The sequence below is a fragment of the Aptenodytes patagonicus genome, chromosome 12 (genome assembly GCF_965638725.1).
Source record: "Aptenodytes patagonicus chromosome 12, bAptPat1.pri.cur, whole genome shotgun sequence".
NCBI lineage: Eukaryota > Metazoa > Chordata > Aves > Sphenisciformes > Spheniscidae > Aptenodytes > Aptenodytes patagonicus.
In genome coordinates this window covers 784439-797154 of record NC_134960.1, presented here as the reverse complement: position 1 = coordinate 797154, position 12716 = coordinate 784439, and the positions used below count along the sequence as shown (strand labels likewise).

The following is a 12716-nucleotide window of genomic DNA, read 5'->3' as shown; positions in this document are numbered from 1 at the left end:
AAATAAGTTAGTTAGGGCACATAAGGCCACCAAGGAATTAGAAATTAATTATGGAGAAGGCAGAGGTAGGTCTGCTTTGGGAGATGCAAGGCTTTTCTTGGCTTTGACACTTAGGTTTGTGTCCCATTTTATCATGTCCCCCGGTGTTTAGAGAAGGCAGAAAAATGTTTCCTGTTTAGGCTAAAGTTTAATTACATACAGAAATGCCAGTATTGCCATCTTATATGTGCACATATGCACACACTATGGTTTGTAAACTTTACTTTAAGGAGTGAGGAGGAGGGAAATGTGAAGACAATCCCTGCTTTAAAATGATAATGCTTGAGAGACACCTGTACCTCTCCTACGTTAGAGTCATCCTTGTTCATCCCAGGAGCCAGGCACATTGCCTCACATGAGTGGGCGAGAATCTCAAAGTTTTGTAATTCGTTAATGTCAGCAGTAAATCATGATTAATTCCTCTGGCAGTCATCGTGGTAAAAAACATTGTCACCACATGCCCTTTGCTATTAATACTGTGCAATCAGCCGTTTCCAAGAAATACTGTTTGAACGTTGCCCGTATGCAAACTCAGGGCCTGGCTCTTCCCTCATTAAACCCAGTGGTTAAAAAGCTGGGCTTTTTTCAATGGAAGCAGAATCAAGCCATGAATGTTTTGGGCAAAGAGAGGTAATTGGGTGGATCTAACTCTGCTTGGAAAGCCACCATCAGTGACGGCTTCTCCGAGCTCATGCCCTAGAGTCAGCTGCAGGGATTTGATGTCCTGCTGCGAGGCGCACCCAAGCATGCCAGCACGAAGTGAAAAAGGGAGATATGCCCAAACATCCCTTCTAATTTAGAGTTAAATTTAGCATAATGCTGCTAGAGCTGCAGCTCTCCTTACACCTCTGCAAGCCAAAGGCCTTGACAAGAAACGAAACTTTCTGTAAAGTATTTTGGGGGGGGGGAGCACTCAGTCTCAGTAACGTGTTGTCTAAGCAACAAGTTTTTCAAACCAATTTTAATTTTGCTGTCAGCTTTGCATCAGTAATTTTGCATCCAGGATTTGTCACTGAAAACATACCAGGGAAATGACTGAGCCACAAGTTTTTAAAGATCACCTGTAACGTCATCCAAAATCCGCCTGCAGCTCTGCTGCCAGATAGGAAAAGAGAAGAAAAAGGGAAAACTGAGCAGTCACTAGACGTAACTTCTGAAACATGCCATCGCTTTTCCCTTTGTCTCTTTCAGCCAAACACCACTGCAAGGCAACTCCTGCAGACCAGCAAAAGCCACTGGTCCCCGCAGTTTAAGTGTGCGTCCCTACGAACGGCGTCTCCCAAAGCAAAGGGCGCGGATTCGCCGGCTTTCCCCAAGGTGCCCGACTCCAGGCGGAAGAGCCTGCGGCAGTTCTCCATCACCACCGCCCTGAACACCCTCAACCGGATGGTCCACGCGCCCGCCGAGCGGCAGGCGCTGGAGATCAGCTCCCCTGTGCTCATCAGCTCCAGCAACCCCACCGTAGCCACCCAGAGCAGCGAGAAAGCGGAGTTTCCCTACGGCACCCCTCTCCAGGTAAGGAAGCGGCGGTGTGCATGCTGTAGGAGCAGTATGAGTCCAAAGTGCAAATCCTGGATAGAAACACTTGATGCGCAGGCAGCAATTTGAAAAGCTAAAGCGCAAACGTGCAAAGACAAAGCACCCATGCTAATAGCGTCAGTAAGATGTGTCATCCACATCAGGCTGCCTGGGATTTTTTTCCTCTCCTTTTGAATTGGAAAGGTCTGTCTTCAGAGTTCAGGGACCCGAGGGAATTCATAAAAAGAGAAATTAAGTTATCAGAGTAACTAAATGTGGCTAAAGCACATTCCCATCCTGATTTCTGCCCTACTGCAGTGAACTCCAGGTGTAGAACAGAAAACAGAGAGCTTAACTTGCAAAATAAAACATTTTTCATTTTAGAAAGTAGTATGGAACATGAATCCCCAAGGGACCTAACTGAGCCTCAGCTCATTCACAGACATGTATGTGTGCGTGTGTGCCTGAATTCACACTGCAAGCAAACATCTGGTTTGCCATATAACAATGTAGATCAAAGATAGGTAGTTCTCAACATTTGGAAAATTAAACCTAAAACCAGTCATTGGGCCACCCTCACCTGCATTACTTTGATGATGAGCCTTTCTGAGCTCCTCGCACAGAATTAAGTTGCACCAGCACGGCAGGACCTGCAGAATCAGCCCCTGAATTATGAGCAAATAAAAGCCCAGTGAGAAAGCTGCATTGTACTGAGCAGGTCTGTACTGCCAGTGATTGCTTTAACGGCCTTTTCATCTAACCCTCATGCTTAAAAGGAAAGTAGAAACCTGCTCTGTTTAATAATTGGTATTTCAATTTTTCTGGTAAGTCTCACGCATACAAGGAGTCCCCAGCATCCCCAGTGCTCATCCTCAATGATAAGCATTGGGCTTAATCAAAAAACTTGATTAAGCCCAAAATCTCAGTGCAGAAGATCACATGTTTTGGTATCTCTAAACATAACCTTTACTCTGCCCGCCGGGGCACACGCAGGCATTGCGGAAGCACGGAGCTCCATTACCGCGCCCAATCCACAAAGTTTTCTCCAAAGGCAAACTGCCTACAGGACAGGTTTCCTCACAAAACACCAATTCAGCAGTGTTAATAATGAAGAAGCCTCCTGCTTCTTCTAAGCAGGGCTGTCAGCCCTTCTGAAAAGCAATCGGGGTCTTTGCCCTACCGTAAATCAGTCCTCTGCCTGCATCTATCCACGTCCAGACGAATGGTTTCTGCAGGGGAGGGCAATTACCGGGAGTCCTTGTCAGTCTGCAATCTAAACCTGGGACTATGCTGAGAGAAGCCGAATTTGGGGCTGAGATAATAAACATAGACTGACCTTTTGGACTATATCCGCTCTTTATTTTAGGAGGCAAAAGAGTCTCATTCCTTCTTCACACACTGACTAAAGACAGAATCTTCACAGATCATCTGAAATGGGAGAAAAAAGGTTTTTGTTTAGATTTATATGACATCTTTCATATTCAAGGTTGCTTTAACATTTTACAAAGCAATAAGCCAGCCCCTGGTAGTTCGGTGCCTGTGCAATAAAACCCAGCAGGCATTTTGTACTTAGCAATAGCCTGCAAAGAGCCTTGGATGTTAGATGCTGTTTTATGTGAGAGGAAATGAAGCCTTAACAATAGAGCTATAATTCAATTGAAATGGTATCATGTCTCGCGAACCCAATATAATTTTACCAAAAATGTCTCAGTGTAAACTATTGTCAACAGCAGAAGCAATAGAGGGAACGTGTTAACGTTTTGCCTTAGAAGGGCCGGAATTTCCTTTCTTCTAAACAACAGTTTTGCTCCCAGAGGTTTGCAGGAGGATCTGTGTTGTTCACAGGGCCACACGGGTTGCAGCTTTTTGTTTTTCCATCTCTGGATTTGGGTTGCAATGACTAACCTGCAAAGTTGAGATTCTTTTGCAAGCCCAGATACGCACTGCCAGGCTGGACCATGTTGGCCATATCCCACTGAGGTCGCTCGTCCTTTTTCCTAGTATTAATCAGATGGAAAAGCTGCAGGGGTGAATTTGTTGATAGGGCAGCCCTCATGATCAGAACAAAGTTGCAGGATTGAGGAGTAATGGGAGAGATGAGAGCTGATGCTGATCCCAAGGGTTGGTCTACCCTGCTCAGCAGCTTCTGGTGGAAGCTCAGCTTCGATAGTAAGTGCTGAGACTTTGAAAAAACAGCAGCGCATCTCCAAAAGTGTGGTGGTTCCATAGCAATTAATTTTATATACACATTACCTGGAAGGAAGAGATCTGTGTTTCTTGGGTTTAAACTACTCCAGATAAAATAGAAGTTCGGAAGTAATGAACAGTTGTGTGCCTACTGCCAGCCCTGAAAACTCAGCCCCAGAGTACAAGTGTCAAGCTGGGGTCTTCCACTATTAGCAATATAGTAAAGAAAAGAGTGGGTTGAATCACATCCTTAATTGCTTCCGTGCGTTTTCGTGTTCCCTAGTAAGTCTGCAGAGGTTGAGTAGCCTGGATCTTTGTGGGTGGCCACAAATATGGTGCAGCAGATGGAGCCGAGTCTACAGCTCAGCTCAGCCTTCCCGACTCCGGGCTGAAATCCTCACCAGGGATCACCCAGGTGCCGAGCCTGTGCTCACACACGGCTGTGCTGTGTAAGGAGCAGCAATGGCAGCTCTCGAACCGCCCAGGAGCCAGCCCCAAACGGCACAGCCTCTCAGGAGGAGTTTCTAAGACCTGGTGGGCAAAACTGAGCAATTTTTGAGAATGAAGTAGGTGAGGATTTAACCGGTTGTTAAGTGGGAATTGTCCCAGGAGACAAAGCCCAGGGTTGGATAACTTTAGCTGGCAGGCAGAGGTAAGGTATATGGGGTAGGCTGGTCAAGGGGGAGGGGGACGGAAGGTGCCCCCTTGCCCAGCCCCTGGCCGCCAGCGCTGATGCCCTCCTCCGCCAAGCAGAGGGATGGCGCGGGAGGGGAGCAGGCATCTGCCTAAGATGGCGAGCGGCGGGCGAAGCCGTGGAGGCTGCGTGGGGCTAGCGGGTGAATCACTGGCAGGAGGAATGCGCACCGCAGCATCCACCCTCCCTGGGAGCCAGGGAAAGTCCGCCTCCCCATCCAGGTCTCTCTGCGGAGCCCAAAGAAGTCAGAGCAGCCACGGCCCCCGGGCTCCACACCCAAACACCAGAGCTTTTCTCCCTCTGTGAAAGGAACTGCGCCATCAGCAGCTCCCCAGCCCTTCGCTCGCCTCCACGCGCTAGGCAGGCGCTCGCTTGCCAGGAGCACGCCCTCCACGGAGCGCTCAGAGGTGCTTTTGTCCTTTCAGACAATGACCCAGTTTCATTCCCTGCCTGAGATAAGGATGTAAGGCCCCGTGAGACCAGCTGGAAGGAAAGGAGCTGTGCTGCAACTGGGTTTGACACTAACAAGGGTTAGGATCACAGGAGGTCGGGTCCTAGCATCAGCCCTCACTCAGGGATGGGGCAGCAGAGCAACCTTAGTGATCAAACTGGAAACCAAGTGACCCTGTTACTATCCAAGGTTTTAAATCCCTCTCCTCTGCAAGGACAGGCTTCCAGACAGATATTGAATATACATTTGGATCTAGTAATTTAAAAAAAAAAAATCTATGCATTTTGAACAGATGTGTTCATTGCTTTCCTTGGGGCGAGGGTCAAAAAAAGTGGGAATTTTCCAGTAGCTTGTAGTTCCATGACACTTGCCCCAAGCTATGAGACTACATACGTTTGAGGGAAACAAAGAGGAGCATTAGTATCCCCCTGAAGCACCCTGTGTGTGACATGTCCCCCCGTCAGAATCACGTCTCCAGCAGTGCTGGCGCTTGGCAGGGGGAGAGGGAGCAGGAGGGGCTGCACAGTGGGTACACGCAGCAACAAAGCACGGCTTAAGAAGAAAAGCTGAAGAGGCTGTGCTGCGTGTTTGTAGGGCTTTCCTAAACACAGTGTGCCTGCCTGCCTGGCATTTCCACCAACAAGGATCAGGTTGGACTCATTTCGACCCATAAAAGGGAATAACCGGCAGCGGCTGGCACTGCTGCCAGCCCTCCTCCTGCTCTTCCTTCCCCTTTGTGGTGCCAAGCCGGGCTCAGGCAGGAGCCAGAACCAGTTTGCAGGGCTTATGGCGCACCATGTCTGTGCCTGTGCCTGTTGTGCAAGCGGGCTGGCTGCGGGGCGAGGGGAGCGCGGCAGCGCTGAACTGTGCCCTCCCTCTCCGCCTCCTGCGGAAAGCGCCAGCAGCTGCAGGATTCTCTTCCCAGTCACAACTGAGCTTATTCCCCTGGGCCTGGTAGTACCTGGGTCAGGAAACATCTGGCTAAGAGCTGCTGCTACCCTTTGCCGCTCGTTAAAGCAAGCTGATAAACCTGACATCTGCCATCTAGTACATTTGGCTTTTCTATGTAATAAATGAGCTGAAACTTGCAGGACCCAACGTTTAGTAGCACCAAGAGCACCAACTGCCCTGCGATGGAACGGGGAAAATCTCCCTCCCCACACAGTATCTCATGAACACTCTCGACAGGGAATTGCCTGTGTCAGCAGGGCACTGCAGAGAGGAGCCAAGCTAGAAATCACGTTGGCGACAAGCTAGATTGGGAGATGGAGTAAGAGAGGGATTTAAGGAGAGGTGGAAAGTGAAACTCTTTGTACTTATAAGGGCTTGCAAGGTACTCAAAGGAGATCAGCAAAAGTGAATGCTGAAATCACTTATACCTGGCTGGAAAATATTTCATTCAATCTTTTTTCTCTCTGTTGAAAATACAAAACCAGCTTTGATGCAGGCTCTGGAAGGATCTCTGCTTCCATGCAGAGTGGGAACAGAGGGAGATGAAAAACATTAAGCTTTCCATCCAGAAGTGGACATTTCAACACAGTTCCATCAGGAAAACCAGCAAAAGGTTGTAATTTTGCTCCAGTGCAGGAAAAAGAAACTCCAAATCCCCAAATTTCAAAGGTTTTGATTATCAAGATTATTAAAACAGAAGTATAATTTTCAATCAACTTCATTTATATGAGAGGCTGGTCTGACCCTACCTGAACTAGAAAATGAGGAATGCAAAGATGGTTTGAAGCTTTACCTACCACTCCAGGTGGAGAGACAGAAGCTATAGTTGCTGGGGTTTTTTAATTAACTTAATTTACTGGAGAGCAACAGAGCTGGTGAGTCACTTTTTTTCCTCTAGGTCCTTGCTAAGCCAGTGCCCCAGCACCGTGTTACAGACACGGCCACTAGAAGTTAGATTTGAAATGAATAGGAGATTAAAGCCCTAACAACTTGCATCATTAAAGATCCTGTGGTCTTTGCTGGAGAACATGACTGCCAGCCACATCCCAGCCCGGTGACTTTCTGCTGGCCTGAGATTCCCCAGGGATGCTGCTGCAGCCGCCCTGCCTTGCTGGGAACTTTGTTTTCACCTCCCGACAGCAGCCGTGCTCCTGCAGTGGTGCAACATGGCTAACGCCTTTCAGCGTGCACAGTGCTGAATTTCAAATGGGGATGAACTGCTTGCTCACAGCAGTTCACCCCGGGATATGTTTTTGTGCTTTAGAATCATAGAATCACTGAGGTTGGAAAAGACCTCTAAGATCATCGAGTCCAACCATCGACCCAACACCACCACCCACTAAGCCATGTCCCTAAGCGCCTCATCTACACGTCTTTTAAATACCTCCAGGGATGGGGACTCAACCACTTCCCTGGGCAGCCTGTTCCAATGTTTAAACACTCTTTCAGTAAAGAAATTTTTCCTCATGTCCAATCTAAACCTCCCCTGGCACAACTTGAGGCCATTTCCTCTTGTCCTATCGCTTGTTCCTTGGGAGAAGAGACCGACCCCACCTCGCTACAACCTCCTTTCAGGGAGTTGTAGAGAGCGATGAGGTCTCCCCTCAGCCTCCTTTTCTCCAGGCTAAACAACCCCAGTTCCCTCAGCCGCTCCTCAGCAGACTTGTTCTCCAGACCCCTCACCAGCCTCGTTGCCCTTCTCTGGACACGCTCCAGCACCTCGACGTCCTTCTTGTAGTGAGGGGCCCAAAACTGAACACAGTATTCGAGGTGCGGCCTCACCAGGGCCGAGTACAGGGGCACGATCACTTCCCTGCTCCTGCTGGCCACACTATTTCTGATACAGGCCAGGATGCCATTGGCCTTCTTGGCCACCTGGGCACACTGCCGGCTCATGTTCAGCCGGCTGTCGACCAACACCCCCAGGTCCTTCTCTGCTGGGCAGCTTTCCAGCCACTCTTCCCCAAGCCTGTAGCGCTGCATGGGGTTGTTGTGGCCGAAGTGCAGGACCCGGCACTTGTCCTTGTTGAACCTCATACAGTTGGTCTGGGCCCATCGATCCAGCCTGTCCAGGTCCCTCTGCAGAGCCTTCCTACCCTCGAGCAGATCAACACTCCCGCCCAGCTTGGTTTCGTCTGCAAACTGACTGAGGGTGCACTTGATCCCCTCATCCAGATCATCGATAAAGATATTAAACAAGACCGGCCCCAGTACTGAGCCCTGGGGAACACCGCTCGTGACCGGCCGCCAACTGGATGTAACTCCATTCACCACAAGTGAAGAAGGGACAGATCAGCAGAAGAGAGCATCCTGGGGATGCCAGATTGAACGCTGCCATCCTTTCCTCCAAGCCCACGGGCCCAGCCTGTGCAGATAGGCCAGTACACTGCTGAGTGCCCTCCCTCATCACCTCCCGGCCCCGAGGTTTGCTGTACTGCCAGCACAGTGTCAGGCAGAAAAGCAAAGTTCAGGGGTAGAAACCAAACGGACGAGGAGGAGCATGCACGGTTGGCACAGACCAGCAGGTTCGGTAACCGGGACCTTCCTAGGCCGGGCTCAGCAGCACTGCTTGTTCTCACCATTTTCAGAAACAAACGTTGCCGGTGAAAGGTGGCAGACGGATACCCCCGAGGACATCGTCCCAGCCCCCAGAGCCGTGCGGTGCCAGGTGTGGCAGCGCTGCTCCCTCCATCCCTGCAACAGACCTTGGCCCTCCTGCCTGTGAAGCAGAGATAAACCCTCCCTGCCTCCGCGGGGCTGGAGGGACCTCGCTATCTCCTAATGCTTGCAGAGCCCTTGGAGAGCCTCCAAAGCAAGGCGATACAGAAGCACAGGGTATTATTGCCATGGCTGCAGCACCCCACCGGGAGGGACCACCTCCGGAGGAGAGAGATGATGTCCTTGCTCTAGCTAATCCTCTGCCTCGCTGCTGGGCATGTAAACAAGGTGGCCAGCTAGGACTGGTCAAAAGAGTTCAGCTTAAATTGTTTTGCTTTTGCCATTTGAAAGATAGCTGGGCTTTCACGTGAAAGGGAAGGGTCTACCTTCCCTAGAAAAGTCTCAGTTTTCATTGGAAGACCTTGCACCCTGATTGCTACATAAGTTTGCAACCAGCAAAGAAAATATTTCCTTTAAAGCATGCTGTCACGCAGCTCCCAGCAGGATCTAGCCCAGCGCCTTCCTTTTCTGGTATGGCAGGAATTCCCTGAACAGATAACCCTCCCGCACTGCAAGTCTCCTGACCAAGGGGGAAGACGCCAATACGTGGTCCAGGAGACGTGCCCCCAATAGAGGGGGAAAGAGCGCAAGAGGCACTTAGACCTACGCCTCCGCCAAGCACTTCAGTAGCATTTCTTAGTGGAAGTACTTTGTATAGTTGGCCAGTACACTTTAGAGGTTTTATCTGCATGTTCTTCAGATGTTTTTGGGAAAGGATTAACATTTCCCATATCTAATAGCTCTAGTACTGATTTTTTTACCACTCAGCCAGCCAGCTATGAAACGCTAACCCACTTTGCACTGGCAACCAAGTGAAACATCTCCACAGCTTGTTCTTGGCACCTGGAAGGTCCCTCCAGCCTGCAGAGTACGCTGGAGATGGAGGTGCAGAGTTTATCAGCCTCAGAGAGGTTATCCTATTTACTTCTCCATCTGCAGGGCATGCGAGCAGGACTGCTTTTACTTGAGAAGCTGGCATTTGTAGAAATTTCTTCTATTCTTTCTACTGGATGGCCTTCACCCTTTGAACAAAAGCCCTGTCTCCTTGCAGTCCCCTCATGGAGGTGAAGAATCTGCAGAGATCAGTGCCATGCGAGGGGGGGGACAGCTACCCGTGGTGGGACCACGCCAGAGCCCAGCGAGCACAAAGGACACGTAACCGAAACCAAACTCAGAAGAAGAACAGAAACACCCCGCAGGCAGGTTCTGGGGTCGAGGGCTAACGGCCAGACGCTCAGCAGGACACCAGGCAGAGGACGGTCACCTCAGAAACCCCCTAAGTGGGTGGATGTCACTCAACCTGTGAGACGTGGAGGGACAGGGGAACAGGAACAGCCCAGCACACTGCCCGCGTCCTCACCGGGACAACAGGGAGGTCCAAGGAGTCATCTTCTCGCCTTCAGTGGGCAGCAGCAGGGACAGGCACTCACCCACTGCAGCAGCGTGTTCAAGGCACAGAATTACCTTGACAGCAGAAACGGGGCTGAGGTTCCTCCCTGGAACATGAAAGACCCCTACGAGAGGACAGAGGGGGGATTATGGTGGCTGGTACCTCTCCGTAGATGCAAAATAACAGTGGGGAAAGGGCCACCTCAAACCAAAGGCAAACCCGAGCGAGGCGCCTCTGCCCGTGCTCTCGCGCTGCCCGCAGTGCGGCAGACAGCTACTCCCCTTACCCGGCACGGTCTGCACTGAGTGTACGCACGGGTCTGTGGAGCTCCTCGGGACATCACAGACGTGGTAAATAGCTTTAATAATAGTTATTAAAAGATCACTGGGGCAAGGACTGTATTATTTAGGGTTTAGACAATGCCAATACCCCCAGCTGGAGCTAAATAAATAACAAGCAAAACAGCAATGATTACACCAGTCCTCACCTGGCAGATGCAACGGTCTCCTCCTGGTTAGCAAAGTCTGGGCTGTTTTCCCAAACTCCTTTTCCTTCCTGAAATAGGCACCAGAGACAGTGAGTGAATCAAAGGTACTCACCTTGTTCAGAGCCAAGCGAAAAGGGGTGAGAAAACACTGAGCACAAGGAGAGAGGCGAAGGAGTGTTTCCCCACTGGAGCGGATCTCGTATACATGAGATTAGCAACAATTACAGGTTTAGGGCTCAAACTTAACACTTGGAAGTCATGGCTGTTAGTTTACATTTATCCTGTTTCACCGTCGTTCTGAGAGCCTCCTCACACACCAGGTTACCCATCCCAACAGGTTCCTTATTTACAGGACAGGATAAGCACCATCAGTCCAACCAAGCCATACCCTGGAGAGCGTCTGGGTGTTGAAGTGGAAGGACCATGAGTCTTCCTCTTAATGCCTGGTCGTCTTTTTTTTGTCAAACATTCCAAACTCTTCTTTCTCCTGAAATGTCTTTGGGTTGTTGGGGTTTTTTTTTTGAAGGATGGGTGAAGCCTGTCAAATGTTTTTAGCTGCTCTTCCAGTGGCTAGAATAAGTCTATATTCAGATTAATTTATTGTTTTCTTTCTCCCTGTAGGTCAGTGCATCTTACTATCCCGCGTCAGGATCATTGGGGCACTCAGCAGCCATTGTCACTCTTCCCCATCTGCAGCACCACATATCAGCTTATATGTACGTAAGGAAACTGAAATACGTTGCGGGGGTCGTGTGATTTTCTGTACCTTCACCTGAGGCTTCTCCAGCCAACGGTTCTTGCGAGCTGGGAGGTAGAGGCAGACCAGAGGGCAGCTCCCGTGTGTTCGGATCCAAATGCAGATCCACGTAGGAATGTACTTGGCTGGTCTAAGCAGGGGGACACAGAGACTTATCACAGGTGAACTCAAAGATTAAATTTAGGAAAATCAAGGGATACAGAAGAATGTGGGTACACTACCGGAAACATTTGAGATAGATTCTGATCATTCCCTCATCCAAATTACTGTGCTCATCTTTTTAAATTATATTCCCAGCAGGTGAACCATACTTGCACCTTATTACCTCACTTAACTATTTATATATTTCTGCCCATTTATCAACAGTACATTTTAAAAATTTAAGTATAAAGAAACTAATTACTCCTTAAGTGCCTCTAGTTTATTTTAAGTAAGACAGTGATGGTCACTGGTGTTTTGAATGATCCAGTCTTTTAAAACTTTCCCGGAGTTAAAATTTGCAGATAATATATTGTGATGATTTTCCTCTAGATAAGATTCATCAGCCTGGCACTGTAGTAAGCTACCCAATAACAACAAAATAGCAACAAGCTGTCTACATGGTAATTAGCACCTCCACAGTATCGAGTCAGACCTGTGGAAACAGTACTACACGTGAGCAATATCTATAAATCTGTACTACGCTCATGACGTTTGCTACTTTCAGGCATTGGCATATGTCACCCGCGACTATTGCACACACCTAATCCTAAGCACAAGAAAACTCCTAAGACCTTAAAATAATTTGCAGAATGAGGACTGTACTGAAGTGTCCGATCAGCTGCCTATTTTGCACAGCTCCTTTTTCAACCCTACGATATCAAACCAATATCTGCATGTCCTGCCCTTCAGGATGAATCCTGTATAAAGTGATAAACCACTGCAGAATTAGAACACCCTTACACTAAACCTCGCCTGGTCTGTGCAAGTAACAGAAGGAGAAGTCACTTTATAGACAGGCGTTTCAAGTCAAACTTTCAAGTGATTGTTCGGAACAACGGGGAGAGAGAAACCTTTTTAAAAGTTATGGGATAGTCCTTGACTATCTAGAAAACTAGTCTGTTGTTTCTGTTTTTTAAATAATATCTGATAATTGCTGTATTTGTCTAACTCATTAATATTTGGGAGCAGATCACATTCCCCTTGGAAAAAAAACAACAACAATGCAATTAAATTAAATGTGTTAGACTGGAGACAAATTAAAGTTCTTTAAAGAACAAATAGGGGAAAGTTTTGAAAAATACGCTATTTTCTTTTGCTCCCGTTTTGCTGTGTGGTCACACATGGTTCACTGTGGAGAACAAAGCTTCATCACCTAGTCGTAGTCCCAGAATCACGACAGAGAGGTCTAGAGGGGATCGCAAATTAATTTCTAGTCTGGTTTCCTCGCTAGCCCAGAGCAGAGCCATGTACCTCCTCTTTTGTCCACTTTATTCTCAAAGGCCCCCAGTGGCAGCGACTGAAGTCCCAGTGTTAGTCTCTGCA

General features: G+C 48.7%; 1 protein-coding gene across 7 annotated transcripts in view; it reads left to right on the top strand.

Annotated features, from left to right (window-relative positions):
* Nucleotides 1–12716, top strand: part of SH3RF2 (SH3 domain containing ring finger 2) — a 51268-nt gene that overhangs the window by 23198 nt on the left and 15354 nt on the right. For 6 of the 7 annotated variants that reach the window (XR_012996344.1, XR_012996345.1, XM_076349822.1 and 3 more), the window contains 2 exons: nucleotides 1231–1554; nucleotides 11057–11151. Coding sequence is in view for 5 of the 7 variants with exons in the window: in XM_076349822.1 (XP_076205937.1) it covers nucleotides 1231–1554; nucleotides 11057–11151 (419 nt within the window). In the remaining 2 variants the exon portion in view is untranslated. The remainder of the gene's footprint in view (nucleotides 1–1230; nucleotides 1555–11056; nucleotides 11152–12716) is intronic. The other variant, XM_076349823.1, reaches the window with a different exon arrangement.